This window comes from Ovis aries, chromosome 2 (assembly GCF_016772045.2).
Source record: "Ovis aries strain OAR_USU_Benz2616 breed Rambouillet chromosome 2, ARS-UI_Ramb_v3.0, whole genome shotgun sequence".
In the NCBI taxonomy this organism is placed as follows: domain Eukaryota; kingdom Metazoa; phylum Chordata; class Mammalia; order Artiodactyla; family Bovidae; genus Ovis; species Ovis aries.
This window is the reverse complement of record NC_056055.1, coordinates 242829949-242856864: the sequence shown is the minus strand read 5'-3', so window position 1 is coordinate 242856864 and position 26916 is coordinate 242829949. Positions and strand designations below refer to the sequence as shown.

Genomic DNA, 26916 nt, shown 5'->3' with positions numbered 1-26916 from the left:
TATCTGCTCCAGTGTAAGAAAAGTGTTTATTTTAAATACTTTAGGACGCTCCTTCATAGCAGTATAAATTAGTGCCTGGGAAGAGGGGCTTCTGTGTGTCTTAAGGCCCTGCTGACACCACCCAGCCTTGGTGGTCCACATGGGTTCCTGGCCCCTGTGGCACACAGACCCGATACCTGGTCACTGGAGACCTGGGCCTTGTGCCCAGCGGGCTCAGTGGGCCCAGCTGGGGTCCGAGGTAGTGGAGCCTTTGGGGCCCCTGGGTTCCTGCCAGAGGCTGGAGAGCAGGCAGTTGCTTTTCTCCTTTTTCTGGTTCGTGGGAGGCCAGGGTCTCAGGCCTGCGTGCCAAAGCCTGAAGGATTCTGCTTCTGCCAGCGCCATAGATCTTCACCTGGAACGGGACAAGGTCCGTGCTCAGGGGCCACACTGAGTGCAGGGCCCACAGTGTCTTGGGCAGCCCAGGATGGGCCAGTCCAGACCCCAGTAGCCCTTTCCTGGCTCCCGAGTCTCTCCCGGCAGTCAGGTAAGCACCCAGGGTCAGGGGTTAGGGCGAGCACTCACACATCCTGTCCAGCCCTAGGGCTGCTGACCAGCCCAGCTCCTTGAGGGCCAGGCTGGGGTTGGCATAACAGGCAGCCACGTCGCCTTCACGCCGGGCCACCACCTTGTATGGGATCTGCAGGAGAGGGGGCGGTTGTAGCCTAGCTGAACCAGCCCTGGCATCACCCACCAAGTTGCTGACCAGCCCTCCAGAAATGGAGGTGTGGAGCAGGGTCTCGCTCTTAGGCGTCAAGGCCTCAGGCAGGCTCGAGTAGACAGTGGGACTCAGGTGCCCATCAGGTATGTTGGTGTGAGGGGCTGGGGGTGGGGCAGGGTGGGCTGCCAGCCTACCTTCTTCCCGGAGGCCTTCTCCATGGCCTGGACCATCTGTAGCACCGAATAGCCTGTTCCCGTGCCCAGGTTGTAGATCTGCCCAGGAAAGGAGGGCAGAGATTGCGGTGGGGGTGCACTGACTTCCCTCTGGGCCCCATTGGTCCCGGCCTCTGTCTCCGTCTCCCCCGCTTCTCCCTTCTCCCCCTACCCGGCAGCCACACTGCTCCTTCAGCTTCCTCAAGGCTGCAATGTGGCCCTTGGCCAGATCCACGACGTGGATGTAATCCCGGACGCCTGCAGAGGAGGAAGTGGTTGCAGGAGGGGTCCGTTACAGTCTCTGTCCCACCTCAGCCTCCCTCGTGGCTCCTCCGGCTCCTGGGCTCACCTGTGCCATCCTCTGTGTCATAGTCATTGCCAAAGACATTCAGTACCTCCCGTCGCCCAATCGCCACCTGGGTTGGAGGTCAGGTTAGCTCTTCCCAGGCCCTCACCCGTGGAGCCCACCCCCTTCCTTTCCCTTCTTCCTTACCTGGGAGACGTAGGGCATGAGGTTATTGGGGATGCCCTGCGGATCCTCGCCGATGCAGCCTGAGGCATGGGCGCCTATGGGGTTGAAATACCGCAGCAGCACTGCGTTCCAGGCCTGTGGGATGCATGTCAGACAGAGGGGGTTGGGGTGCAAGCTGTATGGCCCACCTGAAACCAGAGCCACCTCCCCCGCCCCACCTTGCTCATTCTCTGTCCTTAGAAAGGAGCAGGGGATCCAGCCCTCCCCGAAAGGTCTGAAGTCACCACCGCTTCCTGAGCCCCAGCTTTGGCCTCGGGGAGGGTGGCTCAGGACCCCATCCTGGGGCTCGGGGCAGGCTGTGAGGGGCCCAAGAGTGGGGCCCAGGCTGAGGCAGAAGGGGCCCTTACCTTGTCCGCCTGGCACAGGTCCCGGATCATTTCCTCGATGAAGAACTTGGACTTGCCATAGGGGTTGGTACAGCCACCTGTGGGGTGGGCCTCGTCCAGGGGCAGGTATTGGGGGTTCCCGTACACGGTGGCCGAGCTGCTGAACACCAGGTTCTTCACCCCATGGGCCCTCATCATCTGCCCGCAGAGGAGAGGCATCAGTGGCCCCTGCCAGCCCCCCAGGTGGAGGGGGCCGAGGTGTGACCTCCCGTTTACAGAAGGGGAGACTGTGGCTGAGAGCTGAAGACGTGTCCAGTGTGTGAGCCAGCTTGGGCTCTGCCACCGTGTTTGGTACTGCCTGCCTGGCCCGGGGCCCTCCCAGGGTCTGTCCCTGGCCCAGGTCTCACCTCCAGAAGCTGGATGGTTCCTGTCAGGTTGACTCTGTAATAATCCAGGGGCTTCTGCACTGACTCACCCACAGCCTTGAGCCCCGCAAAGTGGATGACTGCCATGAAGCTGTGCTGCAGGGTGGCAAAGCTGGGATCAGATGTGGCTTACAGGCCCAGCCCTTGGAAGTGCCCACTGCTTGCCTTCCTGCCAAGCGCCCACCTTCTTAAAGAGATGTTGTAGAGCTGCCTGGTCCAAGATGTCCATCTCCTCAAACTCCACAGAGCGGCCTGTCAGCTCCTGAACCCGCCGTAGGCTCTCAGGCATGGAGCCCCCTCCTGGTTGGGCACACAGAGGCCATCAAAATCAGAGGCGATGGGGAGCTGGGTTCCCAAGGGACCGGCCAGGCATACACCCCTTGGAGGTGGATGTAGAACCCAGGGTTTCCCTTCCATCCCCCCGGAGCCGCAGGCCCCTTCCTTCTGTCCGGCTCACCACGAATGGCGTTATGGAAGTTGTCAATGACCATGGGTGAATAGCCCGCCTCCAGCAGCTCCAGGACGGTGTGGCTGCCAATGTAGCCAGCCCCACCTGTTACCAGCACCTTCTCGGCCATTATGCCTGGCTCAGGACAGAGACTCAGAAGTGGCCGAGGCTGTCTGCTCAGAGCCTCTTTCAACCTGGAAACGTGTCCGAAGCAGTGGTGTGTCCTAGTTAATAGGGTGGGTCTGGAGTCAGCCCTGGTCCAAGGCCGAAGAGCATCACTTTCTGGCCTTAGGCATTGGAGAACAGTTCTCTCTTGGCCCTAGTTTCCGCCTCTATAACATGGAGTTTATAACTGTATGAGTACGTGGTCATGGAAGGGTCAGATGTGGTGATTCTAAAGGCCCATCACACGGTACAGGTGGAGATGGATGCACAGGCACCGTAACTTCTAGCCCTAATTGACTGGGGGTTGGGAAGATGGAACCTGAGTCTCCACACTGCTTCCCTGAGGCATCTGGGAACTGGACATTTCTGGACAGCAGGAAACGCGGCAGCAGCACTGGATTCGCAAGAGGCCAGGAAGAGGTGTCTGCTCAGACCCAGGCCTCCCCAGACCCTCCACCATCACTGGTACAAACTGGCTCCTCGGTTCAGTGACTAACACCTCCTGGGGTAAGCAGCCCTCCCTGCCCCCTGCACCCTTTTTGCACCCACAGAGGTCAACTGGGAGAGGCAGGAAATACAGCAGATGGCCTCAGGGTGGGTCCTCTGCCCGGCAGGCTGAGCCCAGCCCTGGGGCTGAAGCACTGTAGTCCTGGAGTGGGCCCCACCCCCAGGTCGCTCAGGCTGGTTCAGCCAGTGCGGATGCCACTCCTGGCCTGGCGGTAAGAATCCCGCCTAATTGTAGGCGGCACTCAACACGGTGGTGTAGACGTGGCTTTCGCCCCTGATTTCACTGCCAGGTGTGCACCGCCGCCCTGAACAAACTCCGCGGTCAGAGACGGTGGTGGGGTTGGCGAGGCAGGAAGTCCAGACACAGAGGCCTTTCATTGGGGCAGCCTGGCCCGCAGCCGCCTTCCTCCAAGCAGCCTTAATCCTGTTCTGGGTTCATACAGTTCCTAACCCACTAGACTGAACGCCCGCTGCGTGCCAGGCTCTGTATTGGGCACTTTTGCATTATCTCCCTGAATTCCTCCAACGTCCTAATGAGGCAGGTGTTATTACTGCCAGTTTACAGAAAAGGATACTAAGGTCAGAGAGGTTAAGTAATTTGCCTAAGTCACATAGCCAGTGACGGCTGGTTTAGAATCTGGATCTAGTCCCGCTCCTGCCTGAGCAGTTCGCCCCCCGCCCCCGCTGGTTCCCCGTCGGACTTTGCCCTAGGCGTTGAAGCCGCCCCCGCCCCCGCCCCACCAAGCACCAAGCAGTGTGCAGGCCCCCCGAAAATGGTGGAGGGGCCCCCAGAGAGGCAGGAAGGCCGATGAGGTTGCCCTCCCTCCGACACGCGGGGTGATCTATGGTCAGCTCTCGCCTCAGTCTTCCCCATCAGTAAAATGGAAGGGAGGGGGCGCAGGGCCTTGAGCGCTCGCGTGCCCTAGAGTCTCAGGCTGGGGATTCGGGCAGTGGCTGGATGGGGACAGAACTAGGAGGCCCCCAGCCGGGAATGAATGAATCCTAGCCGCTCCAGCCAAGGCAGCGAGAGCTAGGAGCCGCGGGGGCGAGCCCGCCTAGGCGGAACTCTGCCCAGAATGCAGCCCGGACCCCCGAGACTCCCCCTCGCTCCCAGCGGACCACCCGGCCCCTCGCAAACCCGCTCGGCCCCACCCCTCATCAGCCTCCCAAACCTGCTCCGCACCACGCGCCCCGCGCAGTCTCGAACGGCGCCGCCTCCGGTGCTCCGTGACCGGTCCCTTTAAGAGCCGACGCTCCGCCCTGGACCCGCCCCCGTCACGCCCCCAGGAGACGTGTCGGTTGGGAGCCGGCAGTACGGGGAGCCGAGTGGACCAAGAGCGCCGCGGCTCCAGGACGCTTGCGCGGCACCATCTGCAGAGGACGGTACGGACCGGTGCCTGGGCGGTGGACCGAGGAACACGCGGTCGGCACCCGGGGCCCGCGAGACTTGGCGTGCTCCCCCGTCCCGATCCCTGGAAGCAGGCGCTGCGCCCCGGGAGATGCGGCTCGTCGGCGGCGCCCGGCAGCAGGAGCGACAGCCGAGCGCGGCGCGGGAGACAGCGGCTCCACTCTCAACCCCAGGTTTCCCACCTTTTGTCTGTAAGCCTGGCGTGAAGTAGATGGCTTCCTGGAACGGAGAGGCTGGAGGGGCGGCGCCGATGGAAGGGAGTGGGTCAGGGTCTCTCATAGGCTGCCGTTCTGGAAAATCTAGTTTAAAAAACCCGCCAAAGGCCTGGAGGGAGCCCTGAGACTAAAATACGAATTACAGCGCTGACTGCGCTCAGCCTTCACGCACACAGTGGCCCCCAACCTCGTGGAACGGTTTGCACCTTGCCTACCATAGTAGGCTAGAAAATAGTGTTCTGCTTCTCTTTAAAATAAAGGGAGGGCTAAGGAATGATGTGTATAAAGATGTGACGTACTGAATGAGGAGCTTCCCAGGTGGCTCAGATGGTAATCTGCCTGCAATTCAGGAGACCCCAGTTCCATCCCTGGGTCGGGAAGATTCTCCTGGAAAAGGATATGGCAGCCCACTCCAGTATTCTTTCATGGACAGAGGAACCTGGTGGGCTGCAGTCCGTGGGGCTGCAAAGCTGGACACGACTGAGCCACTAACATACACACGTACTGAATGAGGAAACTGGAGCAGAGGAAGAAATGCACATGGGTGTCCCACAGCCTGGAGTGCCCTGGGCCTGCTGGAGTCCAGCAGGGATGCTGACTGGCCCCCTGGTCCCCAGGGCGCCTAGAGCTACGCCTGTCCTGGCCCAGAGGACCTTGTGCCACAAACAGTCCTGGTCACAGAGCCAACAGCCTCAGAAACCACCTCTCCAGGGTTCCCTGGAGTGCTGAGTAAGTCATTACCACCGACTTCCCCAATTCTCAGGAGAGGGAGAGAGAAAATTCAGAGGTTAATAAACTGAAGCCTCCGTTTTCCTCTCAGAGGAAATGTAAAGATGCTTCCCCACCCCCACCCCCCCCATGTATACACACATTTGCACAAGAGAACACTGGAATGGTTGTCATTAAACCTTTAATTACATAATCTGTTTTCAACAATCTGTTCAAAGTGGAGGTTTTGCAGAGGTGCTGGAGTTGGCAGGCGGCCACCACAGCTGCTCGGCCCTCACCCTTTCACCAAGTGCCCCTCTGCCAGCTGAGGGAAAAATTCCTCCAGGCCCCTTTGCCCTACAAAGTCAGAGCAACGGCTCTCAAGAATATGGCAGCAGCAAGTTGTGGAGAGTGGCCAGCTGGCAGGTTTCACCCAGAATGAGACTTGAGGATCAACCCAGGCCAGAGAATTGGGTTCCCAAGAGCCCTCAGGCTTTCAACTCCTGGGCCTTTGGGTCCAGGTGGAAGGAGACCTCCAGCTGCCCAAACCTCTCACTGATACTCAGGTCAGGCAGGGAGGGCCTGAAGCCAGGCAGCTCCTGTCCACTTCCCTCCTTCCAGGAGAGACCCATGTGCAGAGCTGACAGTGAAGTGCCTGCTCCGGTTGACTGCATTCCCATTTCCATGTGCCCATCCATGATTCATCCACAGCTGTCCCTATTCCCACACAGTCCCCAGGGCTCAGGGACCAAGTGGCTCACAGTTTACAGGTAGCCTGAGCCACTTTGGAATTGGTTCTTCTGTTCAGGGCTTGACAGATGAAGGTCCCGGCTTCCAGGAGCTTCTGGAGGTTCACACCCTTTGAGAAACAAGTCAGAGGATGCAGTTAAGTCACAACCTGCCCTCAACACCCAGGGAAACATCCGACTGGACAGAAGACCCTGCTGCTGAGAAAGTGAAGGTGAAGACAGTCACGCTCTTGTCCCTCTGATGGCGGGATGCCGGTTATCTGTGAAGTGGTGTCCTCCTGGCATGTGGGGTTCCCTTCTGACTGCCCTCAGCGTGTGACATGGTTTGAGGTGCCGCACCCTGGAAGGGAGCTAGTAGTCCTGTTCGGTACTCCAAGGTCTAGCACACGCTGGGCCCACAATGCGTATGAAGTAAGGGTCACGAGGCAGAGAGGCAGGGGTAGAAACACCAACTAAAAAGGCCACACCGAAAGCCTCTGTTTACTGCTGTGTACTATTTCCTTAGCTCTGGGCTACATTTTCTTTCTTATCCTATGAGATAAGTGCTATTATTTATTCCCACTTCTTAGGCCCAAAGTGCTGAAGTCATCTGTCAGGTCACACAGCCTGTGAGTGGCAGGACTAGGTTTTAAACCCAGCCTGTCTGATCTCAAAGCACAGATGCTATAGTGCTTCCAGCCCACACTTCGGGCCCTCACTGACTCTGGCAGAGCCCGGGGGGCGGGAGGGGAGGGCGTGCAATTCTATTGCCCTCATTTTTTTCCAGAGGAGAAAACAAAGGTCCAGAGAGAACTGACTCATTTCAGGCAGGGGCCTTGCCCCTTCCAGGGCTCTTTCCTTGCACCCTGGTGCCACCTCGGATGGAACTCTCAAACACACGCCAAGGGCCTGGCCTTCTCATAGCCCCATCGACTACACTCTGTTATCCCAAATCATGTGACAGAAAGGCCCTAGCCCCTTGACACCCTTCCCCTCTTAACTGCACCAACACCACCACAGAAACCCGGAACAAACCCAGCAGCTCTGGCTTCAGGCAGAGCTCCGGTCAGTTCGTGGCCATCACCACCAGGGGGCAGGCGGGCTTACCGTGTGAATGCCCAGGCCAGCCAGCATGTAGACCAGGTCCTCAGTGGCCAGGTTTCCCGACGCCCCCTGCGCATAGGGACAGCCTCCCAGTCCTGCCACGGAAGAGTCCACGACACTCACTCCCATCTGAAAACAAGAATGGTGCAACATGGCTGTCACTGTGGGGCTCTGAGCCTACCAAGCCGGTCCTGGTAAACCTCCCTCTCAGTGGCTGCCTGAAATTCCACTCAAATTATTCATTCCTTCAGCTTATGAAAATCCCACTGAAAGAAACTGTCCCTCTTTTTGGTTCCTAAAACAGCGTGAGTCTTTTTTGCTACACTGTTTGCGCTGCCAGGAATCTTTCCTCCTTCCTTTCATGGTTGGCTCCTCAACTTCTCTTCAGCCTAAAAGCCTCCGCCTCAGAGACGCCCTTCCTGATGGCTCACCTAAAGTAACTCCTCCCAACTGCTGTGGTTTCAGGCCCTTGTTGTTTTCCTGTTTCCCACCCCCTCCTGCACCCCACATCAGGCCTCTGACCCCAAGGTCGCTTCTCTGGATTGATCCCACTTCTCTCGTTGCTCCCACTTTCCTAGATGACTGTTTCATTTTCTCTCTCTTTAAGCCTCAACTCTGAGAAAATAAGACCCATAAAGTCTCAGAATCATTTGGCTTAAAGACATGAGCCTCAAGGAGGTAACGTGAGAGAGAAAAATGGGTGAAAAAAAAAAAGGCAGCCCAGGGTTGCTCTACTAACCTAAACACTACGCTAGACTTCCTGCAGCAAGGCAGCCTGTGGTCAGACATGCAGAACTTTCTAAGGGACTCTTGGGCCATGGGACTCTTGTTCTGGGCCAACCCACAAGAAGCTAACCTCGAGAGAAACTCAATCTGAGGTCTTGGTCCAGTCTGGGCAAAGAGCATCAAAGGCTCCCCCCCCCCCCCCCACCCCCCCGCCCTGGCCACTGGTGCACGCATGCGCACTCACAGCCCTGCATGCCGTGGTGGGGCCAGGGCAGCCCAGTCCTCCCGACCCCACCTTAGTCTTGTTTACAATGCAGGGCTGCCTGGTCACCTTTCCGGTTCCCCTTTTCAACTGCTCAGCTTCATGTCCTTCAAGCCTCACTGAGGCATTCTTTGGCGAATCGTCTCTGCCCACCCCCACCCCCAGCTGGGATGGGGACCGTCCTCAGTCCCCATGACATTGTCACAGTGAGTTAGGATTATCACCTGTCTCTCCTGACAGACAGATGCAGGCACTTTCAGGGCAGGGTGGCATGTCTGTGTCCACTGTGGCCAGCCTGGGACCTGGCACACAGGTGTGGGCACACAGTGAAGGCTTGCTGAAAGAATAACTGAAACACAGCTGTCCTGCCGCCCTGCCCTTTGAGAGAATGGACGTGTGCCTTTATCCGAGGACACGCCCTGATTACCTGCAGGGCCGTCAAGGTGTTGGCCAGGGCCTGGCCGTAGGTGTCATGGCAGTGGACGGCCAGGGCTGTCACTGGTACCTCATGCAGGACAGCGGACAGCATGTCTTTCATGGCCCCAGGGGTGCCCACGCCGATGGTGTCCCCCAGGGAGATCTCGTAGCAGCCCATGGAGTACAGCTTCTTGGAGACCTGGGGAGACAAGCAGGCTCCTGGAGGACCCGGATTCCTCAAGCCAGGGTCCTTGGCCTACGCAGAACACCTCCATGTCCAAGGCACCAAGCTCCTCTTGGACCAGAGACTCCTTACAACTCTGTGAATGGGACTGAATCCTCACTCTGCTCATCAGGAGACAGATGTGAGGAGCAGCGCTGGTCATCGTTACAGGCCGTGGGCTCTAACCCCTGCAGCTTTCCTCCAAGGGTCTCAGACTGTAGCTTCCTTCCCTTACCACCTCACCCACGGCGTCAGGCCTGGGGCGGGAATCAGGAGAACTGTTCTCTTCATGTGGCTCTATCCTTGGTAAGCAGATGCGTGAGGTCAGGGGTCTGAAGTGCTAGATCTATATTTTTAAGAGAAGGGCCTGGCTATGAAAAATTCAGAAGCCCATCCATAAACCGCTAAGATCATGGCAGAACCAGAGCAGGATCTGCTCCACGAGGAGATGCTGCCCTCCGCTGCTCTGGGGAGAAGTGGGAGGAAGGATGTGGCAGGGCCGAGGACGGAAATGATACTCAATACTCAACGATGGTCTGCGGGATAAGGGAAATGGTGGGCCCCCTCCTCCACTGCCCACGCAGGCAGAGTGACAAGCCGCCTGTGGCAGCCGGTGGGCGGGAGAGGATGCAGCAAAGGCGGCAGGTGGCGGAGTGATGTGATGTTGAAGTAATGCCCCAGTCCTGCTGCTCACTGGCTGGGGAACCTTAGCAGCGGACCTCACTTCCCTGAGCTTCAATCTCTGCTCCTGGAAAACGAGGACAAGCTTTTGGGGAGGACTGGGGGAACAGGAGGCTGAGGTCTGGACTGCAGTGGCCTCTCTCAGGAAGCAGTGGCTCCCGTTAACCACCGCTCGTTTCTGGCTGCTACCTGGTGGGCAGGAAGAGCAGGAGGGCGCTGGAAGCAAACAGACAGGGGCTGAGACCTGCTTTCTCTGTATGCGACCTGCATGGCAAGTCAGTCAGTGTCAGTTTCCATAACTGTAAATTGGAAGAACAGTAACTCCAGATGTGCAGGGTGAGCCGTTTGTTTGTTTTGTTTTGGCCGCTCTGTGCCGCATGCAGGATCTTAGTTCCCCAACCACGGATCGAACCCCGGGCCCGTGGCATTGAGAGCATGGAGTTCTAACCAAGGAATTTCCTGCAGGGTGGCTTCGAGGACAATATGACACAAGCTCTTGGGCTGCTCGAACTCATTTCCTGTCCTGTGTTCTTCTCAGTTCAGTTGCTCAGTCGTGTCCTGACTCTTTGTGACCCCCATGGACTGCAAGATGCCAGGCTTCCCTGTCCATCACCAACTCCCAGAGCTTGCTCAAACTCATGTCCATCAAGTTGGTGATGCATCCAACTCATCCTCTGTCATTCCCTTCTCCTCCTGCCTTCAATCTTTCCCAGCAGCAGGGTCTTTTCCACTGAGTCAGTTCTTTGCATCAGATGGCAAAGTACTGGAGTTTCAGCTTCAACATTAGTCCTTCCAGTGAATATTCAGGACCGATTTCCTTTAGGATGGACTGGCTGGATCTCCTTGCAGCCCAAGGGATTCTCAAGAGTCTTCTCCAACACCACAATTCAAAAGCATCAATTTTTCGGCACTCAGCTTTCTTTATAGTCCAACTGTCATATCCATACGTGACTACTGGAAAAACCACAGCTTTGACTAGATGGACTTTTGTTGGCAAAGTAATGTCTCCGCTTTTTAATACGCTGTCTAGGTTGGTCATAACTTTCCTTCCAAAGAGCAAGCATCTTTTAATTTCATGGCTGCAGTCACCATCTGCAGTGATTTTAGAGCCCTCAAAAATAAAGTCTCTCACTGTTTCCATTGTTTCCCCATCTATTTGCCATGAAGTGATGGGACTGAATGCCATGATCTTAGTTTTCTGAATGCTGAGTTTTAAGCCAACTTTTTCACTCTCCTCTTTCACTTTCATCAAGAGGCTCTTTAGTTCATCTTAGCTTTCTGCCATAAGGGTGGCTATCATCTGCATATCTGAGGTTATTAATATTTTTCCTGGCAATCTTGATTCCAGCTTGTGCTTCATCCAGCCCGACATTTCGCATGACGTACTCTGCATCTAAGTTAAATAAGCAGGGTGTCAATATACAGCCTTGATGTACTCCTTTCCCTATTTGGAACCAATCTGTTGTTCTATGTCCAGTTATAACTGTTGCTTCTTGACCTGCATACAGATTTCTCAGGAGGAAGGTCAGGTGGTCTAGTATTCCCATCTCTTGAAGAATTTCCCACAGTTTGTGGTGATCTACACAAAAGCTTTGGCGTAGTCAATAAAACAGAAGTAGATGTTTTTCTGGAACTCTCTCACTGTTTCAATGTTCCAACAGATGTTGGCAATTTGAACTCTGGTTCCTCTGCCTTTTCTAAAACCAGCTTGAACATCTGGAAGTTCACAGTTCATCTACTGTTGAAGCCTGGCTTAGAGAATTTTGAGCATTACTTTGCTAGTGTGTGAGATGACTGCAATTGTGCAGTTGCCGGGAGCCAGCGTGGAGAATCCCACCCATGGCAAAGGTCATGAGGAAGAGGCCTGACAGGCAAAGGCGAGATCAGGACTCAAGGGACTGCCTGAACTTGCTCGAGCATCTACCCCCGAACCAGAATCTGTCTTATTATTTTATGTCTTTCACCAGCTCTTCTGACATTAGCAGGGGTCTGTCCCTGACCAAAAGAGTTAACATTGGGCTTTAGTTTCTAAATCTCCTGGGCATGAAAGGAGTGTTTCAAACCCTCTGTTAGCATTCTAGCTTACTTGGCAGCTTTATCCAGTCTCTTGCAACATTGCTGAGCCTATGCAATGCCTGCTGCCAAGTTCTCACATCCCTTATCCATTGTGTTCCTGGGAGTGCATATAGTCAGGATGCAGAAGAAGCAAGTAATAGCCTTAGCATTAGCAACACTAGACTTTGAGTTAATAAGTTCTTTCGTTGCTGTAACCTGCTGAATCTTTGCTCCATAAAAACGTAACTCTGTACTTTAAGGGTGACCCAGGCTAAGAATTTAAGAAGAAACACTTTAAGGGAAAATCATTGTTCTGGTGTTCTGGCTGACCAACCTTTATCAAAAGGAGGTCATGGTATATCAACAGGCTTCCAGAATAGAAGATGATGTACAGAAAATAAGACTTTTGCAGGAAGGAACCTGATATTGATAAAATTATTACTGATGGAATGTTGAGTTGACTCTGCATTTTTCACCTTGCTGTATATATAACTCAGGGTATAAAAGCCCCGAGAAAAATAAAGTAATGGGCCTCGCTCGAAGAAGCTTGGTCACCCCGTGTTATCTCTTTATCTATCTTTCTTCATTCACCGACGTCGTCCATCCTGAGGATATCCCTGGACTCGGCTGAGGCTGGACCTCGGCATGCAGTAGTTTGAGCATTCTTTGGCATTGCCTTTCTTTGGGATTGGAATGAAAACTGACCTTTTCCAGTCCTGTGGCCACTGCTGAGTTTTCCAAATTTGCTGGCATATTGAGTGCAGCACTTTCACAGCATCATCTTTCAGGATTTGAAATAGCTCCACTGGAATGCCATCACCTCCACTAGCTTTGTTCGTAGTGATGCTTCCTAAGGCCCACCCACTTGACTTTGCATTCCAGGATGTCTCCCCAAGCACAAGAAGCCCTCTGCAGAGGATCCTCACCTTGGTCATCACCTTTCACTGACCAGACTGGGAACTGAGTCAGAGGATTCCGCTCTGGGGTAGAGGGCAGGGGCTTCAGAGACTCCCTGCCAGGCTAGGAGTGGCCCCTCACTGGGATGAGTGCAGGGCTTTCTCAGAGGGTCTTAAGGAAGGAGCTGAGTGAACAAATGAAATCAGTGACCCATCAGGAAAGGGTGGTGAGAGGAACCTGCACACTCAGGGGCCGGCATGGAAGCCAAGCCTCGTGAACCCGCCCCTCCCCTGCCGAACATACACACAAACAGACCTCAGCGACTTTAGCCGGGGAGATCTTCCCTTCGTAGGGACATCCAAGCACACAGGAGACGTACCTGTGGGAAAACAGGGAGGAATGGTGTCAGTGCGCCTGGGCTCTCTGGCCAACAGGGCTGGGGCAGGCTGGCTGTTTGACACATCGCCCTGGTTAGCCCCACCCAAACCTGAGGCTGGGCAGGAGGCCCAGGGCCCAGGGCAAAGGCTAAGTCCATGATGGTGAGCCAGACGATGGCAGTGCCGCTCAGCGCCAGGAGTGGGCAGTGCAGCGCCACGCAGGGAAGGGAAGAAGCCAACAGGCCTGTAGGTGAGGAGGCCGATGATGCCCGGGTCTCAGAAGAGGCAACCAGAGACCAGCCATGGAGGAGGAGCTAGAGAGGCTCCACAAGCAGCCAGCTGACCCCGTGGGGTAAGGAGAGCAGAACGTGGGCACAAGAAAGCTGGGCCGGCCTGAGGCCCGAGGGGTCAGCGGCTCCGGCCAGGGGCGTGTACACTCATTTATCCGACTGAGGTTTACTGAGCTCCCACGGTGCGCCAGGCACTGGAGAAGTGCAGTGAGCAAGGCCGAGCAGGTCCCTACCGCCACGGAGCTTAAGGTTTCAAGTTAGGGAGACAGATGATAAATCAGATTTAGTAGGGGAAGGAGGTAATCTCAGAAAGTGATGTGCCATGAAGGAGACAAGGGAAGTGTGGCAGGAGCACCCAGAGGAGGCTGGCCGCAGCTAGGATGGCGCAGGAAGGCCTTGTGAGGATGTGACACTGGAGCTGGGGGAGAGCCACGTTCCAGGCAAAGGACCAGTGCAGAGGCCCCAAGGTGCAAGAGTTGTCTAGTCGCTCAGTTGTGTCTGACACTTTGCGACCCCGTGGACTGTAGCCCGCCAGGTTCCTCTGTCCTTGGGATTCTCCAGGCAAGAATACTGGAGTGGGTGGTCATTTCCTTCTCCGGGGGATCTTCCTGACCCAGAGACTGAACCTGCAGCTCCTGCACTGGCAGGCGGATTCTTTACCACTGAGCCACCAGGGAAGTCCAATTTAAGAGTTCAGTTCAGTTCAGTCCAGTTGCTCAGTCATGTCCGACTCTTTGCGACCCTATCAATCACAGCACGCCAGGCCTCCCTGTTCCTCACCATCTCCCGGAGTTCACTCAGACTCATGTCCATCGAGTCAGTGATGCCATCCAGCCATCTCATCCTCGGTCGTCCCTTTCTCCTCCTGCCCCCAATCCCTCCCAGCATCAGAGTCTTTTCCAATGAGTCAACTCTTCGCATGAGGTGGCCAAAGTACTGGAGTTTCAGCTTCAGCATCATTCCCTCCAAAGAAATCCCAGGGTTGATCTCCTTCAGAATGGACTGGTTGGATCTCCCTGCAGTCCAAGGGACTCTCAAGAGTCTTCTCCAACACCACAGTTCAAAAGCATCAATTCTTCGAAACGGCAACCCACTCCAGTATTCTTGCCTGGAGAAGTCCATGGACAGAGGAGCCTGGTGGGCCACAGTCCATGGGGTCACAAAGAGTCAGACATGACTGAGGACTAACGTGTGTAACGTGTGTTCAAAACATACAACAAAGGACAGAAAAACAGGTGTGGGGAGCAAGGGGCAAAGAGGTACAACAGGGGGTTGGAGAGGAGGCCACCATCCTGATCATGGGGTCTTGTTGAGCTATGGTGAGGAGTCTGGATCTTGAGTGTAGATGGCTTCTGAGCCCACTCATCACACTGAGGCAGAGGCTCCATTAAAATCTTTTAGAGTCTAACAAATGATGCTGCATATTAAGAGGCAGAATAAACGTTTGCTGGATAAATAATTTCAGACTCAAACAACTCAGTGTATTTTGCCATCTTCATTCTCCTCACTCTCCAATCACTGCTGAGCATGGAAAAGCTAAAAGAAACGCTGAGGAAAGAGCACAGACTTGGGAGTCAGGCAGACCTGACACGTCCTTGCTTTCCCATCCATCCATCCGCCCATTGGTTTCTGAGCACCTACCATGTGCTAGGCCCAGAGCTGGGAAACAGTACACGCCAGGGACCGACGGAGATGTGGGCTCTGCCTTCACAGAGCACAGAGTCTAGTGGGAGGTGGGAGGCAGCGGAGAATGTAACCAGCGGTAAGTGCTATGTCAGAGGATGTCCAGGGGACTCTGGGAGCCCAGAGGAGGGGCACCAACTCCACCTGAGGGAAGAGAAGCAAGCTTCTTGGAGAAACTGGCACCAGGAGAGGACCTGAAGGTGAGCAGGAGTGAGCCCTGGCAAGTAGGATGTAGAAGGAAGGGTGGTCTGAGTCTACGGAAAGCACGTGCAAAGGCCCAGGGGCAGGAGAGAACTGGACCATGTGACAAACGGAAAGAAGATCCCACTGGCTGAATGCAGTGTGCAGAGGAAACGGGGCCGGAGGGGAGACGTGAGCTGCAGAGAGTGGCAGGGGCTGAACTGCGCAGGGGCTTGTGAACCCGCTGAAGTCTGGAGCTGATGAGCACTGACACTTTCAACCAGGCAGTGATGTGATCAGACGCGCATTCTGGCTGCAGTTGGTTGCGACCTTACAGCAGACTCTTCATCCTCCTGGAGCCTCAGTTTCGTCATCTGGAAGCGGGGAGAGTGCCCTCCATGCTGGGCGACTGAGAGGCTACCATCAGATAATACGTGGACAACGCCTGGCACTACTGCCATTAAAGATGTGATGCTGGAGACACCTCAGAGGCCGAGGGGATTCCTCAGGGATGTGTGACGAGCTAGTGGTGGAGCCAGGGTTCCACTGACCTCCACCAGCCCTGTTCAGGACCCTGTCCTGCTAGATTCGCGGGGTGAAAAGATCCAAAAATCAGGTTTGGAGAAAGCACTTGCCAGGATTTCTTCTGACCCCATTTACTTGGGAAAAGACCTCCGGGTGTGGAGCTCTGGCTCCCTGCACCCAGGATAAGGAGCCTGTGAGGGAGGCTGCGGAAGTCAGAGGCTGGCCCTGTTCCAGAATGTTCTGAGGAAAGGAGAGGCAGCACGAGCGTGGCCAGACTCACCCCCGCACAGAGATACCGGCTGCCCGAGCTGCCTTCAAGATTTCGTCAAACCGCTGCAAACTCTCATCTACGGAGCAGTTGATGTTCTTCTTGGTGAAGAGCTCAGAGGCGGCTCCAAAGATGGCCACTTCCTTGGCTCCGGCAGCAACCTGCCAACAGCCAGGTGAATTCCTTTCAGCGGTTTTCTTTTGATGGAATACCCCCCAGAGTGAATTTCATGACGTATGAGTACTACTATAAGCTGAATTGTGTCCCTCCAACCCCCAGCACTATCCTGGAAAAGGTCAATCCTCAACCCAATTCCCACAAAGGGTAGTATTAAAAGAATGTGTTAACCACCGGACAACTGCACTCATCTCCCATGTGAGGAAGGTCATGCTTCAAGTCTTAAGATGGGCGGGAGAAACATCAGTAACCTCAGATCTGCGGATGATACCACTCTAATGGGAGAAAGCAAAAGAAACTAGAGCCTCTTGATGAGCATGAAGGAGAGTGAAAGAGCCGGCCTAAAACTAAATTAAAAAAAAAAAAAGATCATGGCATCCAGCCCCATTACTGCATGGCAAATAGAAGGGGAAAAGGTGGAAGCAGACGGATTTCCTCTTCTTGGGCTCTGAAGTCACTGCGGATGGTGACTGCAGCTATGAAGTCAGAAGACGATTGCTTCTTGGCAGGAAAGCTATGACGGACCTAGACAGTATGTTCAAAAGCAGAGACATTATTCTGCCAACAGAGGTCCATAGAGTCAAGGCTATGGTCTTCCCAGTGGTCATGTACAGTTGTGAGAGCTGGACTGTAAAGAAGGCAGAGTGCCAAAGAATTGATGCCTTCAAACCGTGATGCTGGAAAAGACTCCTGAAAGTCCCTTGGACAGCAAGGAGATCAAATCAATCAATCTTAAGGGAGATCAACCCTGAATATTCACTGGAAGGACTGATGCAGAAGCTGAAGCTCCAGGATTTTAGTCATTTGATGTGAACAGCGGACTCACTGGAAAAGTCCCTGACGCTGGGAAAGACTGAGGGCAGAAGGAAAAGAGGGCGTCAGAGGATGAGACAGCTGGACGGCATCACTGATGCAATGGACATGAACTTGGACAAACTTCAGGAGATGGTGAGGGACAGGGAGGCCTGGTGTGCTGTAGTCCATGGGGTCACAAAGAGTTGGACACGGACTGGGTGACTGAACAACAACAACAACCCCCAGAACCTCAGAATGTGATCTGTTTGATAGTAGGATCACTGTAGACAGATGTAGAGTTAAGATGAGGTCATATTGGTCTCTACTCCGTAATAAGAAGGCGCTCGTGTGAAGATAGAGGAAAGGCCGGCAAAGGTAGAGGCGGACACGGAAGTGATGCGCCCACAGGCTGAGGACACTGAGGACTGCTAATCATCGCCGGAAACTGGCCGAGAGGCAGGGAGAGACGCCCTCTCAGGGTCCTCCAAAGGCCTGCTGCCACCCTGTGAGAACTTCCAGCCTGCCGACTGGGAGGGAGAGCGTTTCTGTTCTCCTTCACCTCTTTCACCGAGTGTTTGGTATTGTGTAATGGCAGCCGTAGGCAATTAATACAGTGAATCATATCCCAAAACAAAGAAGTCCTGGCCTTCCCCCAAGGACCCACACTGCTGCTGCTGGCACCACCCCGAAGTCCCTTTTGGCCTAAATTCAGAATCAACATCTCCAAAGAAATTCTCATCTGAAATGATAAAAAAGTTAGATACTAGCAACTACCTCTAAATTTGTGGACAGCTTGCTTACCTCTAAAGAGGAGATCGACGACAGGAACAAGAGTGAACATTTATTAAGCACTCACCTTCTACCAGGCTCTTACTAAGTAATTTATGTGCATCCTGTCCTCTGAAAACCTCACAATGGTAGGTACTACCATTAACCTTATTTCATGGGAAGAACCTGAGGCTCAAAGAGGTTTACGCCACTTGTCAAATCAGAGAGCTGAGAGTGGTGGGGGCCAGTCTGATGATGCCCACCTCCACTGGAGACAAGTCGCTCAGACAGAATCCTGGAACAGAGACTGAGGCCCAGGGACAAGACAGGGGCCCATGCCATCCATCTCATTTCAGGGGCACTCCCCAACCAAAAATGAGTCTCTTACCGCTGCCTGGAAGCCTTTGAAGTTTGGGGTCAGGACTGGGTAGTTGACGCCAGGAAATTTCTGGATGCCTTTCAAGACTTCAGCATGGTCAGCCATCTGGGAGCCAAAGGAGACATTGCCAACTCACCACCAAGGCAGCAGAGAGCTCGGGCAGAGAAAGCCTTTTCAGCACAAAATCTCTGTTCTCCAGGACCCTTGGAGAAAAGAGGCCTTTTGCAGAGCTGAGTCTCCCCAAGGCTTTCACTACTTGTTTGACGGCTGATGAGCCAGAAGGCTCCCTGGCATGGGTGAGAACCCCAGTTTCTTTCTTTTTTTTTTTTAGAACCCCAGTTTCTACACATGGCTAACACTGTCGACTCTACATGAGCAGCACCAGCACCAGTGATACTTCTAGCCATTGGTTGAGAACGTGCTCTGAGCCCGACCATGGGCTCAGCTCTCTGTCACCTAAGACTCAGCTGGACCAGGATCTTTCTTCCCATTTGACTGTCTCTGTGACGCAGGAGTTGTCCAGCTTCCCCTTTCGACAAACACAGAAGCCACATCTCTAGACAGGTCTAGAGAGTCTAGACTTCTAGAGCCAGAGACATCACCTTGAACCTGGGGAGGGGAAGGCCTCACCAGGCAAGGCGGGGCACAGCCAAGACCGAGTCTTCCTCCCAAGTCCCCCTCCTTTGCTGCACATGTTACTATGAAGCACCGAGAGCTCACAAAAGCGGAGACCTGGAAACCTACATTCCTGACCTCCACTTACTTCCAATGCATCTGAGATATGCCTGCAGGCTGGGGCTCACCTGGGGAACCCATTTGGGAGACACGAAGCTGGTGGCTTCTACCACAGGGAGTCCTGCTTCGGAAAGCATGTCTATTAGCTTGATTTTCACTGGAGTAGGTACAATATTCTGTAATGCAGACAGAAAACACCAGAAAAAGATAGGCTGGCCAAGTCAGTCATGAAATGGTCTCAGAATGCAGTTAGTTCAAAGCTTTTTCTACAGCACCCGCTTCACTGTCTCAACTGTCAGACACCAACCTGAATTCACGTGTAATCCTGCCAACAGGTGCAGTACAGGCTTGTCTTCCAGTTCTACAGACTGCATTTTGCAGTGGAAGCAGTTTCTCACTTGAAAAGGAGTTAATACTTACATTGGAAACAGTATTTGCCCGTCATACGGGCTTTTAAACTAAAGCTTTGTTACTTTATGACCCCATCAAAAACTGACTGAGACCAGTGAGCCATGGCCTGAAAGGGCAGAGATGACTAACTCGCTGGATCCTGTGAGACACGGCCTCCAACGGGCCACACCTTCCTCCTTCCGTCTCAGGCGGCCCAGGGTCTCACCCTCACACGCTCCACTCACTACTTCTTTCTTTCCCTCCCACGCCCTGTCTAGCTGCTCACCAGACTCTGTGGATTCTTATTTCCAAGTCTACTATCATCCCATGTATATTACGCCATGGTCTTCCTCTACCAATTCATCCCACACAGGAATCCTTCTAAAACACAGTCTCTATTATCTCACTCTCCTGCTTAACAGCTTCCCCTGGCTGCCTAGTCCTTACAAGATTGGGTCCAAAATCCTGAAACTCCCAAGTCCTTCTCACCAGCCCCTTCCACCCCAATTTCTCTCCCGCTGTTTTAATTTAATTCATTCCACAAGTAACTTTTGAGAGCTCACCCTGCTCCAAGGAATGTGCTAGGAGCTACAGATATAGTGGTGAGCAGAACAGACAAAATCATGCCCTGAGAGAGCTTACAACTGACTTTTACAACCAACATTTATTATTAAAGGTAGCCTAAGCATGCTCCAGTACTCTTGCCTGGAAAATCCCACGGACAGAGGAGCCTGGTAGGCTGTAGTCGATAGGGTCACTAAGAGTTGGACACGACTGAGCGACTTCGCTTTCACTTTTCACTTTCATGCATTGGAGAAGGAAATGGCAACCTACTCCAGTGTTCTCACCTGGAGAATCCCAGGGACGGGGGCGCTTAGAGGGCTGCCGTCTATGCGGTCGCACAGAGTCAGACACGACTGAAGACTCAGCAGCAGCAGCAAGCATGCTTTAAAATTTTAAGTTTTTTTTTTTTAAATTAAAAAAATAATTGACCATGATTATTTCAGAAAAATACGCCCCAAACAAAAGAAAACCACCCTAACACCTGCCAGAGATAACACTCTTAATACCCTGGTAGGTAACTTTTTAGATCTATGACATGAGCCATATGTGGTTATTTAAATTTGAACTAACTGAAACTACATTTTAAAAATTCAATTCCCCAGCCATACAAGCCACAATTCAAGTGCTTAACAGCCACATGTATCAAGTGGCTACTGTATGGGACAGCTCAAATCTACTACATTTCCATATTCACAGAAAGTTCTATCACACAGCACTGTTCTAAGAGCCTTTTCTCGGAAGATACTTCCACACATATACAAACTTTTTTGTTTATATATAAATGTATATTAATATATACATATGTATGTAATTATATATATATACAGTATTGTATAATCTGCTTACATCACCTAATATACTCCTATATCATTAACAGCTTCACAGTATTCCATTTTCTCAAGTCATTAATGTATTTGACCTAATTTTCCTCATACTGAACATGTTGGTTCTTTGCAACTGTCCTGCTGTTACACCAGGGTTGTAAGGGGCACCCCCAAGCTAAATCATGGCATGTGACCTTCATAACTTCCTTTGGCCAAATCCCCTGATGTGTCGTTGCTGGATCAGGCACGCCCTCACCTTTCCTCTGCACTCCTGCAGCTCTTACCATCCACCCCCGCTCCCCAAGGCCTTGAGATGGACCCAGGGTCACAACACTTGGGGCTGAACTGTCACAGGCGCCTGCCTGGCCTCCCAGACGGGCCCAAAGTCAGGCACAGCTCTGCACCCACGACATGGAGCGCTCAGTACCTGTAAAAACGCTTTTGGTCGATTTCCACGTTTACCTTTTCATTTTGTAGTCCGTCTCGTGGAGCAACTTCCACAATTTTCACTCGCTTTGGGAAGGTACCCACAGGTGAGGTGCTGACCTTTGGTTTAAAAGAGGAAACAAAAAGTAACAGGATGAGAGTGTCACAATTCTCCAGGGGGGCAAATCGGAAAGAATGTATCTATCCTCTCACTAATACTGAGGCTAGAAGCAATATTTCTCACACTTTAATCCATATTTGCTCTGTTTCAGAATCAAGAACAAAAAGAATATTTCACTTAGGGACAGAGTAAGAGATTCATGCTTGCAGTATGGACCATTTCCAACTCCCCTGAAGTCCAGACTCATTTCCAACCACCTGACAACTGGGCATTTAGACTGTTCTTTAAACAAACCTATTTGTACCTCTCAAACTTAGAAGTCCCCAAACAGAACTGTCTGATTTCTCCTAAAGCCCAGTTTGACTTGAACCTTCCCAGGTGGTGCTGAACCCTCTCAGTCGTAAAGAACCCTGCCAATGCAGGAGACCTAAAAGACCTGGGTTCGATCCCTAGGTCAGGAGAATCTGCTCGAGAAGGAAATGGCAACCCACTCCGGTATTCTTGCCTGGAGAATCCCATGGACAGAGGAGCCTGGTGAGCTACAGTCCACAGGGTCGCACAGAGTCGGCCACGACTGAAGTGACTTAGCTTACACACCTGGGGCATAGCTGCCCCAGAGGAGCACAATTACTAAGTGTGGAGAGGAGCAGTCTTGGACTTTGTGGGGTGGCAGGGATGGAAGAGGCTCTGCTCTGTTATGACCACAGGGTGGGTGGTGACAGGGGGAGTGAGTCTGAGAGATGAAACCTTCAGCATTTGAAGGTATTAAAAAAACGACCTGGAGTCTCCTCTGTATAAAGTCTGCCCTATATATAGTCTCCTATAGAAAATCTTCCCCTCCTCACCACCAAGTAATATGAGGTTATTTTCTCCCTTTCCTCTATTGTTCTTAGTACTACTTATTATTATTTAAATTAATTTCATTTCACCAGATTTAATCTGGATAAACACTGCAGTAGGGCAAGGGGCAGGGGTACTGGCAATCTACTTGGTGGCGGTGGCTTAGTTGCTAAGTTGTGTCCGAATTCTTGCGAGCCCACGGACTGCAGCTCGCCTGGCTTCTCAGTCCATGGGATTCTTCAGGCAAGAGTACTGGAGTGGGTTGCCATTTCCTTGTCTAGAGGATCTTCCTGACCCAGGAATTGAAGCCGGGTCTCCTGCCTGACAGGCAGATTCTTTACTGACTGAGCTATGAGGGAAGACCCTATCAATCTGCTAAGGATCCCCATTCCCGAAACCCTTAAGGAAGGAAATATTCCTGGCTATCAATCAGCCTGAACTTAACTTGCCCAAACTGGCCTTGGTTTTAGCCAACAAAGCTTCCTAGAGGCTAAGGTGAGGAGCCACTGAATTTCATGAAGTCAACAGGCTAGGCTGGAAGGTCCCTGCAAGCTGAATCTCCCTCCAGTAGGGATGTTCAGCCTCTGCTGGTACATTACCCTAAAAGGATCCCACTGGAACATAAGCTCCAAGAGGCAGGAACTCTGTTTTATTAATTGTTATATTTCCCTGAGGCCCTGAGACCTAACAGGGACTCAATAAATAACTGGTAAATGTTGTTGAAAGAATGTTAAGTTTGCTTCAAGTTCCTTTTATGAAAACAGAATCAACTTGATTCTATAACACACTTCTTCATAACAACTCTTCATATACCAACAACAAAATAATTCACATTTATGAAGCATCTACTAATTTCTAGGCACGTGAAAGAGCCTTTTACATATTAACCCATATGATCCTCTCAACACCTTATTAGGTAGGAACTATTAAAGTCCCCATTTTACTATGAGAGATATGAAGTTCAAGAAAATTAAGTAATTTTCCCAAGGTCACATGGTTAGCTAGTCACTGAGCCCATATCTGAACCCAGCAGTGTGGATCTAGAGTGTGTATTCTAGAGTCATGCTCTTAACCCCTAGGCCACATTATCTCTGCCACCCTCTGGTCCCCCCAGTTTTCTCTTGCAGGGGTTAAGTGCTAGTTGCTCAGTTTTGTCTGACTCTTTGCGACCCCATGGACTGTAGCCCACCAGGCTCCTCTGTCCATGGAGTTCTCCAGGCAAGAATAGCGGAGTGGGTTGCTCTTCAGGGGATCTTCCCAGCCCAGGGACCAAACCCAGGTCTCCCGCATTGCAGGCACATCCTTTACAGTTTGAGCTACCCTGGGTTGTCTGGGTTAAACACCTAGTTAATTCCCTTTGTGCAGTTCTGCATAGAAATAATCCCCTCTAACCACACAAATCCTGAGCCACAGCCTCCTGAACTATGGTACCTATATCAACAGCTAATACTGACTAAAGTCCAGTGCCATAGCCATCAGCACCTTACAGCCACCAGCACTTCATTTAGTCCCTATATGATGCTGCTGCTGCTGCTAAATCGCTTCAATATGATGAGGGACTATCATATATCACTCTCCCAACTCCTCCCATAGGGGAAGAAATGACCTCAGAAAGACCCCAAATCACACAGCTAGGAAGTGAGGAAGTTTGCACTGGTTCTGATATTAAATCTATGCCAGTAACCCCATGGAATGCCTACCACTACCATCTCATTACAATAGGATTTTTTCAAACACTGACATTCACCATCTCATTTAATTTTCTTAACTTTTCAAGTTGGACTCCATGGATTTATTTGCAATGATCTGGTGGGGGAGGGTGGTCTAGTAGACACTGAAGTGGCTTTCTGAGAGCCCCCTACCCACTTCCCCACTGCCAAGACAATGTAATTTTTACCACTACACAGTTTTAACTCCTTCTAAACTCTAAGGCAACAACTGACCTAGCACTTACTAAGAGCTAGAAAAATGTCAAATGCTTTAGTTCCATTTTCCTGAACCTCCAAACCAACCCTGAGGATTTTTTTTTTTCCATGTTAAAGGTCAATATGACTGGAATTTAGAGATCTGTCACTCAACCTAAAAAGTAGCTTCAGAACCGCTGGGGCATCACAGCTTGAGCTCTAACCAACACAATGTAATCAACTCTTTACCCAGTTAGGTCTCCTACACTTTCCCTCCACTCATTGAGCATGGGAGAGAAGGCGGAACATCAGGATCGAACTGGCCCAAAGTACAACTCCAGGGGAATCACATCCAGCAACACGCGATCCAAGTCCTGCTCAGCTAGCTGGGACCAAGAGCTAGCTGGGACCAAGTGTCCCCAAACGCAGCAAGACCTAGAAATGGAGACGGACAGAGGCGGGTGGCCTGGCTTTTTCCACTCGAATTGGCAGAGTATTCTTGAGCATTCATGACTTTCATTAAGGAGGAACTTGAAGTCTGAAGCTCTATGATAGAAAGATGCCAGGGTCAGCCAGAAGAGCCCTAGCCAGGGAAGCAGGACGCCTAGGATGGCGTTCCAAGTCTCCACGACCCGGGAGAGTCGCTCCGCATCTCTGAGGGGCAGTTTCCCATGCCTCTCAAGGGATCTGGGCAAGTCAGAGAGTGGTGTCCAAGACTTCAAAGACCTCCCAACTCTGGCCTAAAGAGCTGTCCGGCTTCGCCTCTCAGAGAAATGGTATTCATTTTTTAAAAAATCATTTGGTTGCGCAGAACTGCCCGTGGGATCTTAGTTGCCCCACCAGGGATCGAACCCCTGCACCCTGCACTTGGCAGCACAGAGTCTTAACCCGCTGAACCACCAGGGAAGTCCTAGGCTCTGCCTCTCCGGGAGCAGCCGCTAGGGGCCATGTCCTAGACCCTGACCCTCACTGTGCCTTCAAGACCGGCCCTGGGAGTGACGGGGCACTTACAGCCCGGAGGGTCGCCAAGCCCACCAGCCTCCGCGGGAGCGCCTTCCTCACTGTCGCCATCTCCGCCCAACTTCCACCGCGGCCGCTTCAGCGGAGTCCCACGTGACCACTGACGGCTAGGTGGGGGCATGACCCCGCCCATGGGGCGGGGCGTCTGGAGCGCCGTGGTGACGCCGTGCGCTGGCCCCGCCCCCAGCGTGTCGACGTTTCTGTTCCTTCTCGGCAGATTCCTTAGCCCTCGTTTCTGAGCGCCTTTTGTGTGCGACGGGCAAGTGAGGACTCTATAAAGATGAACAAAAATTCACCACAGTCTCGGACTTACTGAGTGTTTGTAATCTGGGAGGTGTGGAAAGACAGATGTGAACAATCACACGAACAGCTGTAGAATTACCTTCTGCAATAATGAGACCAAGCACTGCTATTTTGCCATGCGCTGTTCTGAGTTATTTGCATGTATTAACTCATTCATCACCGTCTTAAGGACTTAAATGCAGGCGGTCGACTCCGGAGAGAGAAGCATCCTTTGATAACATACCTTGAAGAATAAGTAAACTTTACCCAGGTAAAGAGGATACAGGAAAAGCTTTTCAGATAGAGTGCAGTGTATGCAAAGGCCCCGAGGCAAAGAAATTGAATGCGTAAGAGCGGTGTTTTTCAAAATTATGTCAACTTAGTGGGTACTTTTTAAAAGAAACAGAAAATATCAGAGTCCCTTGTATAAGCAGGAAAGCTAAGTAATGCTTTACAAAGCTTCTGTTTATTACAAAACAAACTGGGTTGCACTGTAAAATACATTTCTTACTGTACGCTGCAATTAGAAATGTTTGAAAACATTGTTTTAGAAAGATGAAAAGAAGGCCAGAATGCCTAGAGAGCAGGCAGAGAGAAGAGGTCTTCCTGCTCAGATGGGAGATATTGGCAGGGACTTTACCACAGGGCTTTGGCTAACTCGTTAATAACAGCTATCTTAATAGCAACGCATTCGAAGGATTTTAAGCAGGAAGATACACATTGTGCAAACAGGCACTGAGGCTACTGGTTGGGTGAGTACGTTCACTGACTGGCATTCTTGGGAGAGGCAGAGAAGTCCCTGTCCTTGTTTTCAAGGGACTCAAGATTTTAGCTAAGGAGAAAACAAGACATGGTAAGTGTTTTGTTATGCTTCCACAGCCCCCCAAATTTCCTCCATCATAGCAGCTAGAGAGCTGACAGAATCCTCAAGCCTGCAGCTAGAGGGCTGAAAGTCAAAAGTGTTAGTCACTCAGGCCTGTCTGATTCTTTTCAACCCCAAGGACTGTAGTCTGCCAGGCTCCTCTATCCATGGGATTCTCCAGTCAAGAATACTGGAGTGGGTAGTCATTCCCTTCTCCAGGGGATCTTCCCCACCCAGGGATCAAACCTAGGTCTCCTGCATTGCAGGCAGATTCTTTACTGTCTGAGACTCCAAAGTACTAGATGGCATTTAAAATAAATATGACTTTGAAGACCTGTACACTGAAAACTACAAATCATTGCTGAAAAATTGAAGAAGACATAAATAAATGGAAAAGATATCTGTGTTCATGAACTGGAAGATTTAATATTGTCGTGGTGTTAACACTACCCAAAGGTGATACGCAGATTCACTGCAATCCCTGTTTAAATCCCAGTGATGATTTTGGCAGAGGTAGAAAAAAAAAAAATCCTACAATTCATAATCTCCTTGGACAGCAAGGAGATCAAACCAGTCAATATTAAAGGAAATTAACACTGAATATTCATTGGAAGGACTAATACTGAAGCTGAAGCTCCAATACTTTGGCTATCTGATGGGAAGAGCTGACTCATTGGAAAAGATTGTGATGCTGGGAAAGATTGAGGGCAGAAGAAGGGGATGACAGGATGAGATGGTTGTATGGCATTATTGATTTATTAGAATAAGTT

The 26916-nt window shown here is 52.0% G+C and overlaps 2 protein-coding genes across 3 annotated transcripts; both read right to left on the bottom strand.

The window, feature by feature from the left end:
• Positions 1-7: 7 nt before the first annotated feature.
• On the bottom strand, positions 8-4528 carry GALE (UDP-galactose-4-epimerase). Of its 2 annotated transcripts, none has more exons than XM_027965533.2 (11): positions 4485-4528; positions 2650-2864; positions 2377-2492; positions 2175-2288; positions 1789-1965; positions 1403-1516; positions 1259-1325; positions 1082-1167; positions 892-969; positions 562-676; positions 8-391 (listed from the first exon to the last, which is right to left on the bottom strand). In XM_027965533.2, exons 2-11 carry the CDS (start codon positions 2768-2770, stop codon positions 333-335), a joined length of 1047 nt encoding a protein of 348 aa, XP_027821334.2. In that variant the 5' UTR covers positions 2771-2864; positions 4485-4528; the 3' UTR covers positions 8-332. The 2 variants fall into 2 exon arrangements, with proteins under 2 accessions (XP_027821334.2, XP_027821335.2); XM_027965534.2 differs by having other exon boundaries at positions 4496-4528.
• Positions 4529-5828: 1300 nt separating this feature from the next.
• On the bottom strand, positions 5829-25104 carry HMGCL (3-hydroxy-3-methylglutaryl-CoA lyase). Its single transcript, XM_004005125.4, has 9 exons — positions 24994-25104; positions 21154-21237; positions 18982-19089; positions 18188-18283; positions 16072-16220; positions 13052-13115; positions 8891-9079; positions 7479-7604; positions 5829-6502 (listed from the first exon to the last, which is right to left on the bottom strand). Exons 1-9 carry the CDS (start codon positions 25051-25053, stop codon positions 6401-6403), a joined length of 978 nt encoding a protein of 325 aa, XP_004005174.3. The 5' UTR covers positions 25054-25104; the 3' UTR covers positions 5829-6400.
• Positions 25105-26916: the final 1812 nt, after the last annotated feature.

Coding starts and splice junctions, on each gene's coding strand:
- GALE (XM_027965533.2), bottom strand. CDS start 2,770: ATGGCCGAGAAGGTGCTGGTAACAGGTGGGGCTGGCTACATTGGCAGC. Junction 1,517..1,788: donor ACCTGTGCCAGGCGGACAAG/GTAAGGGCCCCT, acceptor TGCATCCCACAG/GCCTGGAACGCAGTGCTGCT. Junction 677..891: donor AGAAGGCCTCCGGGAAGAAG/GTAGGCTGGCAG, acceptor CCTCTCCTGCAG/ATCCCATACAAGGTGGTGGC.
- HMGCL (XM_004005125.4), bottom strand. CDS start 25,053: ATGGCGACAGTGAGGAAGGCGCTCCCGCGGAGGCTGGTGGGCTTGGCG. Junction 16,221..18,187: donor TCAAAGGCTTCCAGGCAGCG/GTAAGAGACTCA, acceptor GGCTGTTGGCAG/GTTGCTGCCGGAGCCAAGGA. Junction 6,503..7,478: donor CTGGCCTGGGCATTCACACG/GTAAGCCCGCCT, acceptor TGTTTCTCAAAG/GGTGTGAACCTCCAGAAGCT.